The 20160-nt window shown below is 42.5% G+C and overlaps 1 protein-coding gene across 7 annotated transcripts in view; it reads left to right on the top strand.

The window, feature by feature from the left end:
* The window catches only part of SIDT1 (SID1 transmembrane family member 1), a 95925-nt gene that overhangs the window by 37995 nt on the left and 37770 nt on the right, over window positions 1-20160 (top strand). For 4 of the 7 annotated variants that reach the window (XM_035274486.3, XM_035274485.3, XM_035274488.3 and 1 more), the window contains 8 exons: window positions 63-108; window positions 4125-4226; window positions 4962-5045; window positions 7177-7264; window positions 8461-8532; window positions 8944-9037; window positions 13024-13067; window positions 19414-19485. In XM_035274486.3, the coding sequence (XP_035130377.2) occupies window positions 63-108; window positions 4125-4226; window positions 4962-5045; window positions 7177-7264; window positions 8461-8532; window positions 8944-9037; window positions 13024-13067; window positions 19414-19485 (602 nt within the window). Of the gene's footprint in view, window positions 1-62; window positions 109-4124; window positions 4227-4961; window positions 5046-7114; window positions 7265-8460; window positions 8533-8943; window positions 9038-13023; window positions 13068-19413; window positions 19486-20160 lie in introns of those variants that run through there. The other 3 variants (XM_035274492.3, XM_035274491.3, XM_078352345.1) reach the window with 2 other exon arrangements.

Below are 20160 nucleotides of genomic sequence, written 5' to 3'. Positions count from 1 at the left end.
CTCACTAACTTATCCTTTTCTCTCACTTTTCTCCTTTCCCTTCTGCCACTTACGTTTTTCAGGACAAATGTTGCCTTTCACTTTACTGCCAGCCCCTCTCAACCTCAGGTAAGTGAAGGGGTTCCAAAGTCACCAGCAGCCCACCTGTTGGTGTTGCCTGCCTGTTAATGAAACTATGTTACTATGGCAGAGTTAGCGTGTGGTGTGCCCTTGACCTTGCACAATTTGAAGTGGATTTGTATTCCACTTTATGCCTCGTGTTACTGGAATTTTGGACACAGGATTTAATCTCATCACTTTAATTGGTATGAAGTGGGTGCCCAGGCTAGAGTGCAGTGGCGCAGTCTTGGCTCACTGCAACCTCCACCTCCTGGCTCGGTGGCATGATATTTGGTTTCAGGTATTCCTGGGTTCAACCTTCACTAAGCAAATCATGTGCCCACTCTGCACCAAGCACGTTGTTAGACTGAGCCTGGTGCTGGAGACACATGATGAAGAACAGGGAGGCACGACGTCCGCCATGATGAACCTGACGTCTGGGAAGTGGTAGTGGGGACAGGGAGTGAAAAGCTGACACCAAACGGATACACAAATTATTAATTGACCTGGAAACACGATGAAAATAAGACAGATTTTAATGCTTACAATGTTATAACGGTAATAAATTAGTTTCTCCTGTCACAAAGAGCCAGAATGGTGACAAAAAACATTAGGATAATTAGATATTTTTGTAGTGCTCTCCATTATACCGTAATCATAACAGTATAAATACATGAAAACTTGGATTGAGGCAGGCTGTTTTTCTGGTGTCGTTTCTAACTACCTTCCTTTTCTCTTTCATAGCTTCTGAAAGACGAAAGTCTGCATAATAGCATGTTTGAAACAAGTTGGTTGTACGTTTTCTTTAGTTTGTAATATAGCTTTCGTCATAAATAGCTACGTAGGTTTTGATCTGGAGTAATGAAACTGGAATTGACATGTTACATGGACTTGAAAATATACTGCAATCCTGTTGTGCTGGTACATAATTAACAACTGTTCTAGGCTGGGCGCGGTGGCTCACGCCTGTAATCCCAGCACTTTGGGAGGCCGAGGTGGGTGGATCACGAGGTCAAGAGATCGATACCATCCTGGTCAGCATGGTGAAACCCCGTCTCTACTAAAAATACAAAAAATTAGCTGGGCGTGGTGGCACATGCCTGTAATCCCAGCTACTCAGGAGGCTGAGGCAGGAGAATTGCCTGAACCCAGGAGGCGGAGGTTGCGGTGAGCCGAGATCGCGCCATTGCACTCCAGCCTGGGTAACAAGAGTGAAACTCCATCTCAAAAAAAAAAAAAAAAAAAAAAAAAAAAAACTGTTCTAAAAGAGAAAGCCCTGATTTGTAGCACTTGCCCATTTCTGTGGTGTAAGCACCTCCCATGGCGGATTTAAGCTCCCATTGTGCTGTCATTAACAGCTGGGAAATGACTAATGCACAATCAGCCCTCCCAAGCCTAAATGAACCAACTCCCACACATCCTTTAAACGTCCAGTCTGTGAAGGTCTCTGCGATGCATATACACTGCCACCCAGTGGCAGAAGAGGGCCAAAGGCCCTTAATAGACTGCCCTCAACATTTATTGACTATTTAATTTCAAGAAATATTTTTAAAGCACTAATTGCCAGGTGCAAAGAAAGAAACCTAAGAAAGAAGGGAAATTACTTTCACTCTAACTACAGGAATAGTATAAATCTAACAGTCCTGTACAGCACTATAATAAAATGATATACTGATCAGGTGTTGGTGACTCACACCTGTAATCCCAGCACTTTGGGAGGCTGACTCGGCAGGAGTACTGCTTGAGGCCAGGAGTTCAAGACCAGCCTGGGAAACATAGCAAGACGCTGTTTCTATAAAAACTTTAAAAATAAAAAATTAGCAGGGCATGGTAGCTTGCACCCGTGTTTTTGGCTACTCAGGAGGCTAAGGCAGAAGGATCACTTGAGCCCAGGAGGTCAAGACTGCAGTGATACATGATTGCGCCACTGCACTCCAGCCTGGGCGACAGAGTGAGACCCTGTCTCTGAAAAAACGAAGTTAAATAATTTGCATGTAAACCCCAAACTGGAGTAAAATACACTTAGAACAACCTAATGAACCAAAACAAGTTCCTTGATATCTATGAAAGTCTTACTTTACTCTTAACTGGTCTCATTTTGCCTTGCATTTTGTATCCTCTTGGATTACAGGAAATATTTTCTTTTTCTATAAATTCACCCAAATGATCACACATTCTCAGATGACCTGTGTCAATCACTGTCTATCTCTATTCCAGGAGATAGAAGCAGGTTGTGGAAACTGGGGAGGAGGTCAGGACCCCGATAGTGATTTTTCAGCCAAAATCCAGCCATTGCTTTGGATAGTTGTCATTCGCTTCTTTCCGGTAAAGGTGGATTGTCAGGCAGGGGTCAAAAACTTTATTTGGAGTTTATGATAATTTACAGATAAAGCTGATGTTAATTTCAGTGGGTGTTTGCTGCTTACACAAAACCAATTACTATCATATATGGGAACGTATATGAGGCTCATTATTGCCAACAGCAATCATAGGAATGCTCTTGAGTTACAAAGTTTGGTTTCCCTGGGAACCAAGAACACGCTTGGGAATTCCAGGTTCCTCATCTTCTGAAGGGCCCTATATTATATGTATTTGAGTCAAGCTCTAAAATTAAGTGGGATCTTGGGGGTACTGCCGTCTGTTATCAGGTTTGAATAGACTTCCGACTGCATCAATAATGACACTCCTTAATTCTGAGACAGGTTTTCCCCATCAGAAAGCTTTGGAATATTGAAAAGGATTCCATTTGTATTGCCCTGATACTCAAAATAGGGTTAGCAAATAGGATGTTGAAATGCAAAGTTAGGTTTTAACTTGGTTTGCCTCTCTGTACATGATAGATTTCTTAGAGTCTTAATAGGGAGCCTGCTGTGGTTGCTTTTCTCAAACTCTTAATCATAAGCTTAGCATAGCTTGTCAACCAGTTATCATCTTTTATAATTATTTGGCAGAATTTCCCTTCCTTCATCATTAGGAACAAGTTTACAACTTAGCCCTAATACATTTTTCCAGTGCATTCATAATCTACGTGGGTAAATAGTACAACCTCTTTCAATTACAAATGTTTCCAGGCCGGGCGCGGTGGCTCACGCCTGTAATCCCAACACTCTGGGAGGCCGAGGCGGGTGGATCACGAGGTCAAGAGATCGAGACCATCCTGGTCAACATGGTGAAACCCCGTCTCTACTAAAAATACAAAAAATTAGCTGGGCATGGTGGTGCGCGCCTGTAATCCCAGCTACTCAGGAGGCTGAGGCAGGAGAATTGCCTGAACCCAGGAGGCGGAGGTTGCGGTGAGCCGAGATCGCGCCATTGCACTCCAGCCTGGGTAACAAGAGCGAAACTCTGTCTGGAAAAAAAAAAAAAAAGGAGAAATGTTTCCAAATTCTGGTGTTATTTGAGAAATACTTTTAAAATATAATTCAGCCTGCCCAAAATTGTGAACATATTTCGGGGGACTCTACATAAGGCTTGGTCTTTGAATCTCTGTTATGTTCTCAATATTTTCCAATCAGCAACTAGATTCTTGAGCGAAAGGGGAAGGGGGAGGATGGGTCTAGTGCTAATTCTTGCCTATGGGAAGGTGGTTAAAATTCTTAAAGAACAGGCTTGTCTGCTTTTCAGTATGGCGCTTTCATGTGTCACACTGACCACACAGAAAGAAGGAAATCTCCCATCTTATATCTCACTTATCCTTCATTCAAAGGCAGTGAGATGCTTCTTAAACAGAAAAAGAAATAAAGGACAGCAAAGTTTAGCTGAGAAAGACATGACTACTTCTTTTACCCTAGAAAAAGAAATAGCAACATTGCAGAAAATGGCTGTTTCGTCTTATTTACTGTCATATTTCTAATGCCTGGCCCGGAGCCCTGCAGAGTTAGTTCTCAGTATGTATGAGATGAATACTCACTGAATTCATTAATGGAGATTCGCTGAGATTTACATATGAATTTTGTGCCTAATAGTAGAGGAAACAATTCTATTCATGTAAATATAAATCATGTCTTTCTTTTTCTTATTCTCAGTATTTTCTATACAAGTTTCCCAAAGATGTGGACTCGGTTGTCATTAAGGTGGTTTCTGAAATGGCTTCTCCGTGTTCTGTTGTCTCCGTCCAGAATATCATGGTGAGTGCTGGCGACTTGCCAACCTTCTATTCTAGAGCATTATATTATTCCAGAACAAATGAAAGAGAAGGGTGGGAAGCATGCCATCTTCTTACTATGTGTCTCCCTTCCAAAACTACACAACAATATGGACAGTATCTGCGAACACGAGTGGGCAGACTGTGTTTGCAGACACCAATTTGGAGAGGTCAAGAATAGTTAACTCTTCACCAAAATGAACAAAGCAAAGAAGGAAAGGAGGGAGGCAGGGAGGAAGAATCATTACGAAGAACCAGCAAAGAAGGAAAGGAGGGAGGCAGGGAGGAAGGATCATTACGAAGAACCAGCAAAGAAGGAAAGGAGGGAGGCAGGGAGGAAGGATCATTACAAGGAACCAGGAAGACCAAACTCTGGGCTCAAGAAAACTAACACTGAACCATTTTTCTGTCTTTAAATTTTTATTGCAACATTGAGTTCTTTCTGTCTCCTGAGGTGTTACTGAAAATTGAAAAAAAGCGTTATATACTTTAAGACAATATTTTTATAGTTCTCATCAATATGTAGTGACTTTGACCTTAGAGGACGAGGCCCCAGGTCTTAGGAAGACTGCTCACGGGCAAAGCTTTGCCTAGTTCCTGGCGAATAAAGATGCCCTGCTCTGTGACCCAAGCAGAAGGATGCTGACAGGGCCTGTGCGTGGCATGACACTGCATGACTTCACGGACGCTTCCTTTTTATTCCTCATGCGTGCTGCAGTGCCCAGTGTATGACCTCGACCACAATGTGGAATTTAATGGTGTCTATCAGTCCATGACCAAGAAAGCTGCCATCACACTACAGGTGAGATATCGCTTCTGTAGGCATTCTTGCCAATGGCAAGGCTCGACAGATAGTACTGACTGGGCCAGCAACCAAAAGGGATGGCCATCCATGATGTGCCTAGGATCTCCTTCCTTTCTGATTGGTTTAAAAACTAATATGGCTGGGTGCGGTGGCTCACGTCTGTAATCCCAGCACTTTGGGAGGCTGAAGCAAGTGGATCATGACTTCATGATTTCAAGACCATCCTGGCCAACATGGTGAAATCCTCTCTCCACTAAAAATACAAAAATTAGCTGGGCACGGTGGTGCATACCTGTAATCCCAACTACTCAGGAGGCTCAGGCAGGAGAATCACTTGAACCTGAGAGGCAGAGGTTGCAGTGAGTCGAGATTGCACCACTGCACTCCAGCCCCAGGCGGCAGAGTGAAACCCCATCTCAAAAACAAACAAACAGCAACACCACAAATCTAATCAAAGCCTGGGTGACGATAGACGATGCCACTCTGCCAGCTGCCCCTTTCCCCTTGTCAATTATTAGGAGCCCATGGTGCCATGGGACATGTATCTGACAGATTGCTCAGAGAGGTAGGGCCGGAAGATTTCAGTCTACTCATTGGGGGTGCCAGTTTAGGGTGAAGTTTGTTAGATCCATTTAAAGCAATTAAACATATTCTAATAATCTATACCAGTAACAGTAAGCAAATGAGGTCTTCAATTCTGAACGGAATGGACAGATTCAAAAGAATATGGACCATATTTGTGCAGCAGCTTATCTTATAATTAAATTATTATTTCAATTGTAATTTTATAACAAAAATGTCTACATATCATGTAAGCATGTTTTCAAGGAGATTTTGTCCCTGCGTTGGGAGAGGTACTTACTTAAAATACCTGCAACTTGATCTGTTCCCTAGGGTAAGGTGATAGTGTTTATTGAAAAACACGCCAAGAATGAAGAGAAGTTAATTATAATTTAGGTATGAGACCGAAAAATTTGTCAGGCTTAAATTTTCAAGGGCTTCAGATTTGATATTTCAGATATCTCCTCTTGTATTTTAGTGTTTCTTTCTTAGCATCCCCGCATTATGTGATCTCGCATAAAAAAGGACAGAAAAATAACCACAGTAGAGAACTTCAAATTGTACCTCATCGAGGACACTAAATGAATAAAGGGCACGCATATCAGCACCTCCCTTCCTTGGATGTGTTTGGCAATAAATCGTTACTACTCTTTTGGGTCTATTTTCTCAGTATGCTGAACATGGCACCAGAAGTTTCGAGGTTGCTTTTTTTTTTTTTTTTGAGACGGAGTTTCATTCTTGTTGCCCAGGCTGGAGTGCAATGGCGCGATCTCGGCTCACCGCAACCTCCGCCTCCTGGGTTCAGGCAATTCTCCTGCCTCAGCCTCCCGAGTAGCTGGGATTACAGGCACGCGCCACCACGCCCAGCTAATTTTTTGTATTTTTAGTAGAGACGGGGTTTCACCATGTTGACCAGGATGGTCTCGATCTCTTGACCTCGTGATCCGCCCGCCTTGGCCTCCCAAAGTGCTGGGATTACAGGCTTGAGCCACCGCGCCCGGCTGTTTTTTTTTTTTTAAAGACAGTCTTGTAGAACTATAAAGGACTTAAGGTTCATCTTGTCAGCTGCACTTCCTTCATGGATAAGGAAATGGGGACAGAGAAATACACTTAGAGTAAGTCAAAGCCAAGATGATAACTGAGTCCTTTGCGTCCCTGACCTAAATTATTTCTTCAATGGCTGAGTGAGTCAGTTTTAGAAAAACTATTTATCATTAGATTCTAAAATAAAAACTCAACCTGTAAGCATTAGTTATGAAACGTAGGCCATTGACATATTATTTATATGGTGCTTATTACAGTTCTAAGCACTCAGGTAGGCACAAAATTGATTGAAATCAGAAATGTGTATCTGTTTACCTTAATTTCTTGGATGTAACAATTATCTTAGAGTGGATAATCTGGAGTAGATCGTGTGTACGTGAAAGTCCTTTCCGAGGAGTTAGAGGGCAGGGGTGAACTTCGTTTTCCTTCTCTTTCCTCTTTCTTTCTGCCCCCACCCCCAGGGACTGTCTCCCTTCTAGGTCTCTCTTACCCACATGTCATAGGGTTGTTATGTCTTATGCAGAAGAAGGATTTTCCAGGCGAGCAGTTCTTCGTGGTATTTGTGGTAAAGCCTGAAGATTATGCCTGCGGAGGATCTTTCTCCATCCAGGGTAAGAGCTAGTGAGGAGCACTTGGCTGCTTCAAAACACAGGAACGAAGGGAGAGGAAGGGGAGCTGAAAGCTCCTCTCTGGTTCCCGCTGAGCAAGGGTTAATTCCATCAGCAGTGACTGAAAAAGGCATCTGAGAGATACTTGAGAAAAAAGCAAAACATAGAAAGTAACAGATCTGAAGGTATTATTGATACTACGAAATGTCACTTCGTGCCTGTCATCTTTTTCAAGCATTGTATTCCCTCAGATCATGGAAGATAAGTTTGTTGTTCGGTCAGCCCTTTACTCAACGAATATTTACTGCTATGAAGTAACGATCTTACACAGCGGATCAAGGTCCATTCCTTAGATACGGGTGGCAGCCAGTAATGATGGGGCTACTTACATTCGTCAGTACTCATTATTTGTACAATGATCTACGGGAAAAATACGGCATTCTCCATCCCAGTTGCCAAAATCATGCCTTGCAAAATAGTAAGAACGCCAACTGCAACAGCGTATCCCAATGATAAGGGGTTATATGAGCTCTTAGGCATAGTACGAATAGTTGTGATTACCCAGTAACTACTTTCAGGGTAGAACAGTCTGATGACTGAAAACATAGAGCACCAGCCAGTGATCAGCCGCATGTGACCCACACAAAATGTGTTTACGGTTGAGTGTGACATCATTTCCTTGGTATTAATGTTTAGGTGAAATTTCTCCTAGTGTGTTCTTTAACCTCTTGATTATGTGGCTCCAAAATTTGGCCAGTGTCAAATATTCCTTAGTAATCTACAAGCCCTTTGATGACTATGTAAGAGGGGAAAATGTGCACTGGCTAGAAACACACAAACCAAAGGAAGAGGTAGCTTCTATTTTCTTCAAATGTCTGTGGATGTTAGGGGAAGGGTCCACCCCTCTTCATTGGAGAAGGGAGGCTGCAATCGTATTTGCATCTGTTAGTGCAACCAAAATGCACCTAAGCAAAGGCCAAGTTGAGAGTCTAATGCCAGTCTCCTTAACCAAAAGGGATTTTAGGTGGTTTGAAGGTTTCGGGGTTAGATATTCCTCCAGTTCTGGCTAAAGTAAGGTTCAGCAACCAGAGTTAATTCTGGACATTTTTTGAGCAACTGTTCAGACAAGAGAGCAAAAAACCATTATCTGATTCATTGTGCTTGTTTTTTGTTTGTTTGTTGTTTGTTTTTTTATCCAGAAAAGGAGAACCAGACCTGGAATCTACAGCGGACAAAGAACCTTAAAGTGACTGTCGTTCCTTCCATTAAAGGTCAGTGTTGGCTCCAGAAGGAAGTGGAGAGATTCCTGTGTCAGAAAATCAGTCATATAATTTGATCTTACTGTCATCCTTCCCGAGAGAATTGTCATGAGAAAACCAAGGTATATTTACCTTAGAAATAGAAAATCGTTTTGTTAAATCCCTCCCAAAAAGAAAGGGAGCTCAATCACAAAGTTGTAGACAGGCAGTCCCTTCCCAGCTTCCACTGGGAAGTCACCACCGTGAAAGGTCCTCACTGTGGATAATGTCTGGGGATCTCCAGTAGCAGTTTTGCTATGAACGGAAATTTCTTAGGAGTTAACAGTCAGTATGATGGAGGCGGGCCCTTTAAGCTGTCCTGTCACAGACATAGTCTCTTTTCTGCCAAAGACAACGTGACTGAAGTTGTTTCTCTCCCTTCAGAATCTGTGTATGTGAAATCCAGTCTTTTCAGTGTCTTCATCTTCCTGTCTTTCTACCTGGGATGCCTGCTCGTTGTGTTTGTTCATTACCTGAGGTAGGTCAGACATTTCTAGAAATGTTAATCCTCTATGCCTGTCTCTGTATAATGCTTGAAGCACAGACTTACAGCCATATTGACTGGCTTCAAATCCGCTTAGCCACTATCGGTGTGACTTTGGATACCTTGCGACCTTGGAGACGTTGCTCAACTCTCTGTGCTTCAGTTTCCTCGTCTGTAAAGTGAGATAATAATTTACCCCACAGAATGTATAACTGCAGTGTTTATATCAATAATACACACATATAATAGGTGCTGGTAGAGTGTCAGTTATTTTCACAGTTAATTAAAACTCAACAAAAAGGCAATTTGTATACCAGAAAATACTCACTGTAGAGGGTCAGGTTTTCCTAACATGGAGACTTAGAAGCAACTTGAAACATTCTATCAAAAAGTAAATGTAATGCTTAAAATAAATCTTGAGGTGCAACAAAAAGCAGGAGGAATGTTCTTTGATATAACATTACCAAGTGCTTTCCTGCTGTTATAACATCAATTTTCCAGTAAAATGTCCCTTGTGGGGGAAGGGGGATAATCGTGCTAATTTAACCAAGGAAATTTCCCTTCCCAAGAGTTTGGAGCCTCTAATGGCACAGGGCTGTCTTTGCCTCTCTCAGCGGGGTTGAACCTTGAGAATTCCATTCTTTGTGGTGCTCTCTGTGAAACAACTACAAAAGAATGGCAGGAGATTTATAATAAACAAACCTTCTTTCTCTTCTTGAACATGTAAAGAAAACAAAGCCAGCATTGAGTTTTGAGACTATTTGCAAAATGAACTCCATCCATGCCTATTTCAGTGATATCACTACTTTTTTTAAGAATATGGGTCCATCTCTGACTCAAAAAATAACTCCCTCGATGACCTGTATGAAACTTTTGAGTGCAGATATGGCCTTCAAAAACAGTAGATGACTGCTGGCCAAATCTAGGACCAATTTAAACAAAACAATTATTAAGAATAATCAATTATAGACAGTTGGGAAAAAATAGTAATGTATGAGTCCCTGTTGATAAAGGAAGGAAGGGCCTAAACACCTGTGGATGCAAATTCACCGATTCAACACATTTACGAAAACAGGTACGCATCAGGGAAAGGAGCCATTAGCAGCAGGGAGAAAGAACTCCTGCCTACAGCAAAATGCCAAAACTGGCTGGTAAATTTGGAGGATTGCTGGAGTTGGAAAATCGTCCTTTTGCAAACATCATGTTAAAGACTAGATTTGCTTAAGAATCATTGATGAACGCCAGATCTAGGGTGCAGAGATCTGATGAGGATGAAGATGAGTGCATGGCCTTCAAGTCTGTCTTCACAGATTGCGTAGTAGTTAAAAGTGGAAAGAATAGTAGCTTTACAGTGAGAAATCTAACATATCGACCAGGTGATCAAAATTATTATCACCGAGGAGAAGATGGACACTGTGTGCCTCCAGATGTGACACTCTGAGAAGGACATGACACTTTTGCAGCATTCCAGAAATGCATATTTGGAATCTAATCATGGGGGAAAATTAGACAACTCCCAATGATGAACATTCTATTAAAATGTGTCATAAAGGACAAAGAAAAGTTATGAAAGTATTCCAGGTCGAAGGAAACTAAAGACGGGTTACAACGGAAGATACTTGATCTCAGACAGGATCTTACATTACACTAGCAGAAAAATATACAGTAAAAAACATTATTCAGTCAATTGGCAAAATTGGAATACAGATCGTAGATTAGCTAAGAATATCACATCAGTGTTAAATTTGCTGAATTTGGTAACTGTCTTGTGGTTATGTAAGAGAATATTTTTTGAAATATTTAGGAATAAAAGTTCAGGTCTTGGTTGTATGCAAGTTACTTTCAAATGGTCCAGGAAAAAAAAGTGTGTGTATGTGTGTGTGTATCTTGTTACATATATATCATGTATATTATATATACATACAGAAATTAACTCGAAATGGATCGAAGGCCTAAATATAAAACCCAAAGCTGTAAAACTCTTAAAATATTGGTTTAAATCTTTATAACCTTGGATTAGACTGGTTTCTTAAACATCAAAAGCACAAATTAAACAATTTTAAAATAGATAAATTGGGCTTTATAAAAATGAAAGCTTTTGTGTTTTAAATAACAGTATGAAGAAAATGAATATACAACCTACAAAATGGGAAGAAAATATTTGCTCTCTCTCTATGTATACATATAAATATATATAGATAGAGAGAGAGAGAGAGAGAGAGAGAGAGAGAGAGTCTAGTATCCATATTATATGAAAAATTCTTTCAACTCAATGATAAAAAGATGACCCCATTTTTAAATGGGCAAAGGATTTAAACATAGAGTTATCTCATGTTTAATAATTCCACTCCTAGGCATATACCCAATTTAATTGAAAACACATGTCCACACAAAAATTTGTACCCAAATGTTCATCACAGTGTTATTCATGATAGCCAAAATGTGAAAACAACCAAAATATCCCTTAAGTGCAGGCACATCAATGAAATGTGGTATATCCATACAATAGAATATTATTCAGCCATAAAAAGACTGAAGTACTGATATGTACAAAAGCATGGGTAAATCTTGAAAACATTACACTGAGTGAAAGAAGCTAGACACAAAAGTTTGCATGTGATACGATTGATTTTTAATGAAATGTTCACATAGGCAGATTTATAGAGACAGAAAGTAGGTTAGTGTTTTCCAGGGGATGGGGAATAGGGACTTGGGATTTCTTCACAATCACATTGCCAGACACTGAGTCCAAGCTGCCCAATCCAGAATGATTCTTGTATTCATTATCTATTACCACAACAATGCTACATTTAAAAAAAAAAAAAGCTTCAGTGGCACACAGCAATAGATGTTTAGCTTTGCTCACAAATCTACAGGTCAGCTGGACGGTTCTGTCATCTGGGCTGGGCTCAGGGATCCCAGGTGGGTGTGATCATAGAGTGTGGTCCACTGGCAGATCCACTAGGAGCTAGCTGGGCTGGCCTCAGCACTTTCTATCTTCCTGAAGCAGGCTAGCCCAGGCTTATTTGTTTCCAAGAGAGACAGCAGAAGAGCGCAAGGCCTTCTGGAGATGCAGGTTCAGAATTAGCACGTTTCTTCCCCCTCATTCAGCTGGCCAGGATAAGTCATGAGGGTAGTCTAGATTCGAGACATGAAGATGTAGACTACCTTTCGGTCGAAGGAGCTGGAAACAAGGTGAGGAACAGCCGTTTTGCAACCAGTCTACCACAGTCCTCATTTACTCAGCAGGTACCACCTGCCTTATCCTAGCTTTGAAAATCATTTAACTCCTCTAATGAAAATCTTGTCAGTTCACCAAAATCTAGTGCAAATGTGGGTAAAGCCTGTGCATACAAACACATAAGCTAAACATGTCATCTTCTATGAGTCCATGCAATTGCTTTCCAGTCGACTGTAACTAAAATTGTTAAAAAGGGGCTTCACCACAGCCTCATTTGCCAGGTATAACGGTCAAGCCAAATCATAACTCTTCTGGGGACGATGAGAATATTCTAGAATTCGATAGTGGTGGAAGCTGTACAGTTTTGTTAATGTATTTGGTTGGTGTGAAATTAATTGTGGTTTTGTCATTATTTTTTAAGGCAAAAACCACACCTACTTTTGCACCAATCTGGTATCAAAACTCACTAAATTACACACTTTAAATGGTGAATTTTATGGTGTGTGAATTACATCTGAAAAAGGATGAAAGAAGAAATGACGTATATGCCTGAGAATAAGATTGCTGGGATATGTGGTAACTCTGTTTAACTTTTTGAGAAACTGACAAATTTTTCCAAAGTGACTGCACCCTTGTCCATTCCCACCAGCAATGTATCAGAGTTCCAATCTCCCCCTTTCCAAAGTCGCATTTTTAAGAGATCCTGCAGACAAATCGGCAACAAAATCTATAGGGAACAAACATTTAAAATGCTGAGGTTTTTGCTGTCTTAGTAGTATGTATATCTGCTTGTTTGCAGGTTTCAGAGAAAATCCATTGACGGAGGCTTTGGGTCCAATGATGGTAAGAGCAGTGCTTGGTTTCAGTTCAAAGTGGTGTCTCATAGTGTGACAACATTCCATTTCGTGCTTCTTTTACCTTTCTGCCTTTTGCGACTTACAAACCCTCCCTTGATTCCTGTGCCACAGACTAGTCTAACCTGCAATCTTTCTGTGGAAAGCAGAGCTAGTGAACACCACTTCTATAGTTCAAGGGGTCCCAAGCCCTGGGCCGTAGACCACTCGTACTGGTCCGTGGCCTGTTAGGAACTGGGCTGCACAGCAGGGGGAGATGAGTGGCAGGTGAGGGAGCATTGGCACCTGAGGTTCCGCCTCCTGTCAGATCAGTGGCAGCATTAGAACTATGCATGTGAAGGGGAGCACTACACAATGGGGTCTGTTGGGGGGAATAGCGGAGGGACAGCGCAGGGCGGGGAGTTGGGGAGAGATAGCACAGGGAGAAATGCCAGATATAGGTGAAGGGGAGGAAGGCAGCAAATCACACTGCCATGTGTGTACCTATGCAACTATCTTGCATGTTCTTCACATGTACCCCAAAACCTAAAATGCAACAACAACAAAAAAAGAACTGTGCATGTGAGGGATCTGGGTTGTGTGCTCCTTATGAGAGTTTAATGCCATATCCCATCCCTACCCCGTCTGTGGAAAAATTGTCTTTCATGAAACCAGCCCCTAGTTCCAAAAATGTTGAAGACTGCTGCTGTAGCCGATAATTATGGACATGTGGAGCTCACACTAAGAACCTTTACTAGGAGTGTCCCTTATAATCACAGATCATTGCTCAGCCATTCGTCTTCTTTAAAAGTTTCACCTTTTCTAGGACGGAATTGTTCATACCTGTCCTATCCCAAAGCTGATATGTGAACAGCAGTAAGAATATATTGTATCGACTCTAACACAGAGTTTACTCTTCCCAAACTGAGATAGAGGCTTTTTTAAGTGTCTAGAAAACTGAAATATTTGACACTAGCAAGTATAATAAAAGAATCATAACTTGGGGGAATCCAGGGTAATTGAATATCCAGCTATTGTAATAAAGCCTTTCCTTCACTCTGAGAGTTTGTACCAAGGAATTCAATGACCTGATCTTTTTAACAAACTTAAAAATGTAAATGTCCTCATTTTTGAAAAACCTAAACTCAGTGCTCCTAAGTTATTTGGCATAGAGCAAGAATTTGGTTAAAAAGGAATAAGAAGTGGAACTTGGGTTCAAGTCATATCGCAACTATTTAGATGTGTGTTTTCCACACTTAAATGAGGCCACAGAATCTTAGACTCAAACTCACTCCCTACGCTCCCACCAGGATTATTGCTCCCTTTGCTGGAGAGTTTTGTTTTTTCTTTAAATGTTTGTCTCTGTAATGTCAGCATGCCTGTTTTTCCAGACACCCAAGCGCTTTGTTTTATAAACATTCAGCTGTCAACATAAAAGACTGTAAAAGAACACCTGCTGCCATGGCTTTAAAATGCTAAATGCTCCTCTCCCTTTTCGTCGTCAGATGTTTAACTGAATGTGTCTGCTCTCTGGATCTCATCTTTTTGCCTACATTGCCTCCCAGTTTTGTGGTTAGTTTAGGCCCAGGTTAACTTGGATATACAGCTACTCTATGGAATCCCATTGGGTAGCCTCTAAATAAATAGTCTGTTATTGTATGAACAAAGTCATTTTATTACAATAATAGTTATTGAAGGAATTCTGCATTCAGAAGGGTCTGCTGAACATGGAAGCCTAGTGACCAAAGCTGAGACATGAGCCAGCTCATTGCTGAGCTTCTGGAAGGCTCTGAAAATTACCTAAGGGCTGGAGGTACCCTTCGGACGACAGTAAGCGGGAACAAATGAGTGACCAAAAAGAATACAGATGCATCGTTAAGATTCACGTGGGCCGGGCGCGGTGGCTCACACCTGTAATCCCAGCACTTTGGGAGGCCGAGGCGTGTGGATCACGAGGTCAAGAGATCGAGACCATCCTGGTCAACATGGTGAAACCCCGTCTGTACTAAATATACAAAAATTAGCTGGGCGTGGTGGCGCGTGCCTGTAATCCCAGCTACTCAGGAGGCTGAGGCAGGAGAATTGCCTGAACCCAGGAGGCGGAGGTTGCGGTGAGCCGAGATCACGCCATTGCACTCCAGCCTGGGTAAGAAGAGCGAAACTCCATCTCAAAAAAAACAAAAAAAGATTCATGTGACTGCAAGTAACAGCAGCAACAGCAAAATATATCTCAAACATGCTTAATCAAGAAAGAGACTCCCGCTCTGGAAGTCAAGCCGAAAGACGGACTTGAGGATTGATGAGTCCAGTGGCTCTGGTCCATTTCCCTGCACTTCCCTTGGCTTCAAGGCTCGCACCTTCACCTGACAACAGCCGAGGGATCCTTTTCAGAACCCTCAGCAGCTTCTTGTGTTTCACTGGCCTGCGGTGAGTTATGCACTTACTGTTAAAGCAGTCTCTGCAAAGGACAGCTTTACCTACACATCAGATAAACCTTTTAGAATTAGGTGAGGTCTTCTTCTCTAAGACCAAAGTTTCTCAAACTCAATATTTTTGGCATTGTGGGCCAGGTAATCCTTCGTTGTTGGGGGCTATTCCATACCTTATAGGATGTTCCATCGCATCCTTCACCTCCATGCACTGGATTCTAGGAGCTGCCCATCCTCAGTGCAGCTAAAAATGCCCTCAGGCTTGGTGCAGTGGCTCATGCCTGTCATCCCAGCATTTTAGGAGGCTGAGGTGGGAGGATTTTTGGGCCTAGGAGTTTGAGACCAGCCTGGGCAACACAGTGAGACTTTGTCTCTATAAAAACAAAAAAATTGACAAAATTAGGTGGGCCTGGTGGTGCGCACCTGTGCTCCAGCTACTTCGGAGGCTGATGTGGGAGGATGGCTTGAGCTGAGGGTGTTGGGGCTGCAGTGAGCTGAGATCACACCACTGTACTCCAGCTTAGGTGACAGAGCAAGACTCTGTCTCAAAAAAAATGCCTCCAGACATTGCCAAATGTCTTTTGGGGGACAAAGCTGTTTCTCCACCTCCCCCTGTTTTAGAATCATGGATCTAAACACATGAGGACACCTGAATAACATGCCAGCTTAGGTAGGAAGCAGAGAATGGGAACGTTCAGCACAAAGGGCTTTCTCTGGGTGCTTCTGTCCAGAGAAAATGCTAGGAGCCGCTTCTGAAGGGGAAGAGGGTCCCACTAGACTTAATATAGTGTCGACCCACATCACTGTGGAGCAAGTATCTATGGAACTCAGCCTAATGCATTCACCTGAGACGTGGCCGAAGTGGAAGAAATGGAGCCAGGTCCCTACAAGTTGCCAAATTGATGGCGACTCTGTTGGACTTAGGAAGGGGGCACCAGAAGATCTGTGGGCTGCTCTGCGTTTGTTTTCCTTGATGTGACTGCAGTTATTTAATGAAGCTGTACGTGAAAAATCTCAGTGTTGGCTCCAACTACTCTAAAAAGCAAAAGAGTGTGTTTCATACTTGATGGGATGAAGACGACGACTAGACGTGGAGCCTGGATGAGATGGAAACAGTCTGGCAAAGAGCTGCTCCAGCGACGTTATACTGCACTGTGAATGACTGTCCAGTCGTCACGTAGTCCAGAGACAGGCATCTGTGAGACTGAGGGGTGCTGAGAAAGGCTCTGTGCTCTAAAAACATTTCTTCCACTGGCTCCATCAGAGAGAAACCCCACATTTCACGTCACTGTTAGAGCCTCTACGGAAATTCAGTTACCAACTGAGAAGAATAAGGAGGCCTCTCCAACAGGCCTCTGGGACCACCTGAGTTGCCAGCAGGAACTGGGGTTACAGCAGCAGGGGAGGTTACTTTCTCAAGTGCAAGAGCCTGACGAGCCTAATCGGTTGTAGATTTAAGAACCAAAAAGCCAACCCAATCATTCCCTGGATAGACCCATTACTGAACCAGCCTCTTTGCCAACAACCGATGATTTCAAACAGATCTGGCCATAGTTAAAGCATAGAGCTTTACTGCTGCAGCCGCTGCTGTTGGTACCTGGTACAGGTACCGGTTCCACCTGTACTACTACTGACCGATGTTTACTGCAGACTTACTGTGTAGGACAGTCGTTTAAATTCTCTCCAGGAATTTACTCTTTTAACTTTGCAACAGTCCTAGGAGGCTGATAATATTGTCATCACCATTTTAAAGATGAGAAAAGGGAGATGCTGAGAGATCAAGTAGTTTTCCCAGTCCCTCAGATAGTGAATGGATAGTGATTCTTTGTATTGGTCTCAGTGAAAACTTTCTTATTATAAAAAAATGATTTTTTAAATTGTATACACTGAGATGACAGCGTGATGTTTTGATATTACATGCACATAGCGCATTTTGGTGTTACTGGAAGCCCTCTGACACGGGAAGCGGAAGTGTGTGTAGGAAAATGCTGGAGTTCGGATGTAGCAGGAGGTCGAAATGGTTCGTGGGAGCCAATGTTCTCTTTGTGTGTGTGTGTGCGCGCGCGTGTGTGTGTGTGTGTGTAATCGAAAGCAAAACAAAAACCAAAACTAAAATCAAAGCAGGCGCAAAGAAAAGCAATCACTGTTTTGTTAGGTGACTTCATTAAAAAGACGAAGTCAGCGGCGTAGGTCTGTTCGGACTTTGATGAATCACTGATTTCCGTTTTCTGCTCTGGCTCGTCACTGAGCGTGATCTGGTTTTGATGTTGTTGCTGGCTCTGTCTGTTTTGAGGCAGCTGCCACACTCTGCCTCTGTGGTGGACAAGAGCACCAAGATTTTCGTTGCAATACAATTGCCAGCGTGCAAAAACGTTTTCACCCCGTGGACTTCTATATGCACCATTTAAATATGAGATTGGCCAACAGGGGATAACAGCATTCTTTTCATTTTACTTATGTCTAAAGCCTTTTAAGAATGCAAAAACCAAGGCATTTCCTTCTGAACGTCAAGTACGGTCTGGGAAGGCAAGCCATATCCATATTTAACTGGATAGTACATAGAAAGCAGAATTAAACACAAAATATCAGTTTATAGGACAGACCAAGATGTTCTGGCTGGAAGTAGCAGACACATACGATGGTGAACGAGCTACTCTTGATGAGGAAACTTGTTTTGATATGTGTTTCTCTGAGCTCAGCCCCTGCATGTGTCTACTTCACTGACACAGAACGGAATAAGCCTTCATGCTTGCTTTCCATGTTAAATGCCCTATGTGAGGAGAAAAACTGCATTTCATTTGAGCATGTTTGCATCTTTCAGGGGGTTCATATTGATAATTGCCTTGTCTCATTCTGCCTCTGAAGACTCAGGAGGGTGGAAGCTGAAGAGGGAGTCAGAAATGATGGAAACTAGCTGCCATGATTTTTTTTTGAGCTGGAGTCTCGCTCTGTCGCCAGGCAGCAGTAAAGCTCTGTGCTGTAACTATGGCCAAATTTATTCTAAATCAAAAAGAGTCAGACAATTTGCACACGACATCTTCATGTGGCACTGTTAGTGTGCTCAAAAGATTTGATCTCTCATGCTTAAGAGTCTGAAGGTAACCTGTTTCTTGGACTTGAAGTTGGATGAAAAGCATAGATGGTATTGATGACATCTTATGTACTTAAGCGTTAGCCCAAGAAAAGCCAGGGAACACCACATTTCTCTAAAAATAAATATATCAGGGATCTCCAAGCCTAGTGACTGTGCCTGGGAGCATGCATTCTGAGGGCCACAGTCTGCATTTTGAAGGCCACGATCTGTGTGCTGAGGGCCCTGGGAATAGCTTATGCTGCCAAGAATGCTGCATTAGCCAAAAGCCTTGCTGTCCAGCTGAGCCAAGTCTTGGCTAAACCACCAAAGAAGAAAAGAAATGGGGCCTCCAAGGCCATTGCATTCGTCTTTCATCAAAGATAATTAAACCTGGCTAAAGGCTTTGAACTTACACTTCAGTTATTATTCCTCATGGGGGAAATTAATGGACACAAAAACAAATTTTTAAACATGATAAAAACCTACAAAGTTGGCTTGCAAAACAGAATATTTTTGTGGCCCACCAGTGGAAGTGGTGGCTGTGTCTCAGTAGAACTGATACGTGAATACCGAAATTTGGATTTCATATGATTTGTACCTGTCATGAAACATTTTCTTTTGCTTTTTTTCCCCAATCACTTAAAAGTTTAAAAAACCCGTTTTAGTTGACAGAAACAGGTGGCAGGCTAGATTTGGCCTATGGGTCAGAGTTTTGGTGACTCCTGTATTAGCGTAAAACGAAAATCAAACTTAAAATATTGTGGCCTGATGATTCAGGCCACTTAGAATTGTGTTGTGTTGATTTGTTTTAGCAAATGATCATAAAGTGTTTCCTCTTCGCTTTTTTTTAACAGACACTGGAAATACGATGGCATCTCGTCCCATTGCTGCCAGCACACCCGAAGGGAGCAGTTATGGGACAATAGGTATGTTCCACCAGGTCTGTTCATGAAAATGTTTCCTAATTCTCCAGAGAATATGACAGAAAGGCCTTCCAGCCACTAATGATTGGGAAAGTGGGCAAAGCAGTTATCTTAGGAAATTGTCTTTTACTTGTAAGAAGAGTTGGTTGGAGATTTGGAAGCTCCTCCCAACTCCAGCTTTCTCTAGTTCTGTTGCTGCTTCTCAGCTCTGCTGGTGCCACTTGTGCAGAATTTCTTCAGTGCTTGTCATCTAATACTAAGGTCCCCAAGGGCCTCTTTCATATCCTGCCTGGGTTTAGGGCATGAAAGATGTGTTCCGGGGAGCCTGACCTGGGTTTAAGGCATGAAAGATGTGTTCCAGGGAGCCTGACCTGGGTTTAGGGCATGAAAGATGTGTTCCAGGGAACGTGACCTGGGTTTAGGGCATGAAAGACGTGTTCCAGGGAGCCTGACCTGGGTTTAGGGCATGAAAGACGTGTTCCAGGGAGCCTGACCTGGGTTTAGGGCATGAAAGATGTGTTCCAGGGAACATGACCTGGGTTTAGGGCATGAAAGATGTGTTCCGGGGAGCCTGACCTGGGTTTAGGGCATGAAAGACGTGTTCCGGGGAGCCTGACCTGGGTTTAGGGCATGAAAGATGTGTTCCAGGGAACATGACCTGGGTTTAGGGCATGAAAG

Source organism: Callithrix jacchus, chromosome 15 (assembly GCF_049354715.1).
Source record: "Callithrix jacchus isolate 240 chromosome 15, calJac240_pri, whole genome shotgun sequence".
NCBI lineage: Eukaryota > Metazoa > Chordata > Mammalia > Primates > Cebidae > Callithrix > Callithrix jacchus.
The sequence above is the reverse complement of the archived record's forward strand: the minus strand, read 5'-3'. Positions and strand labels throughout refer to the sequence as shown.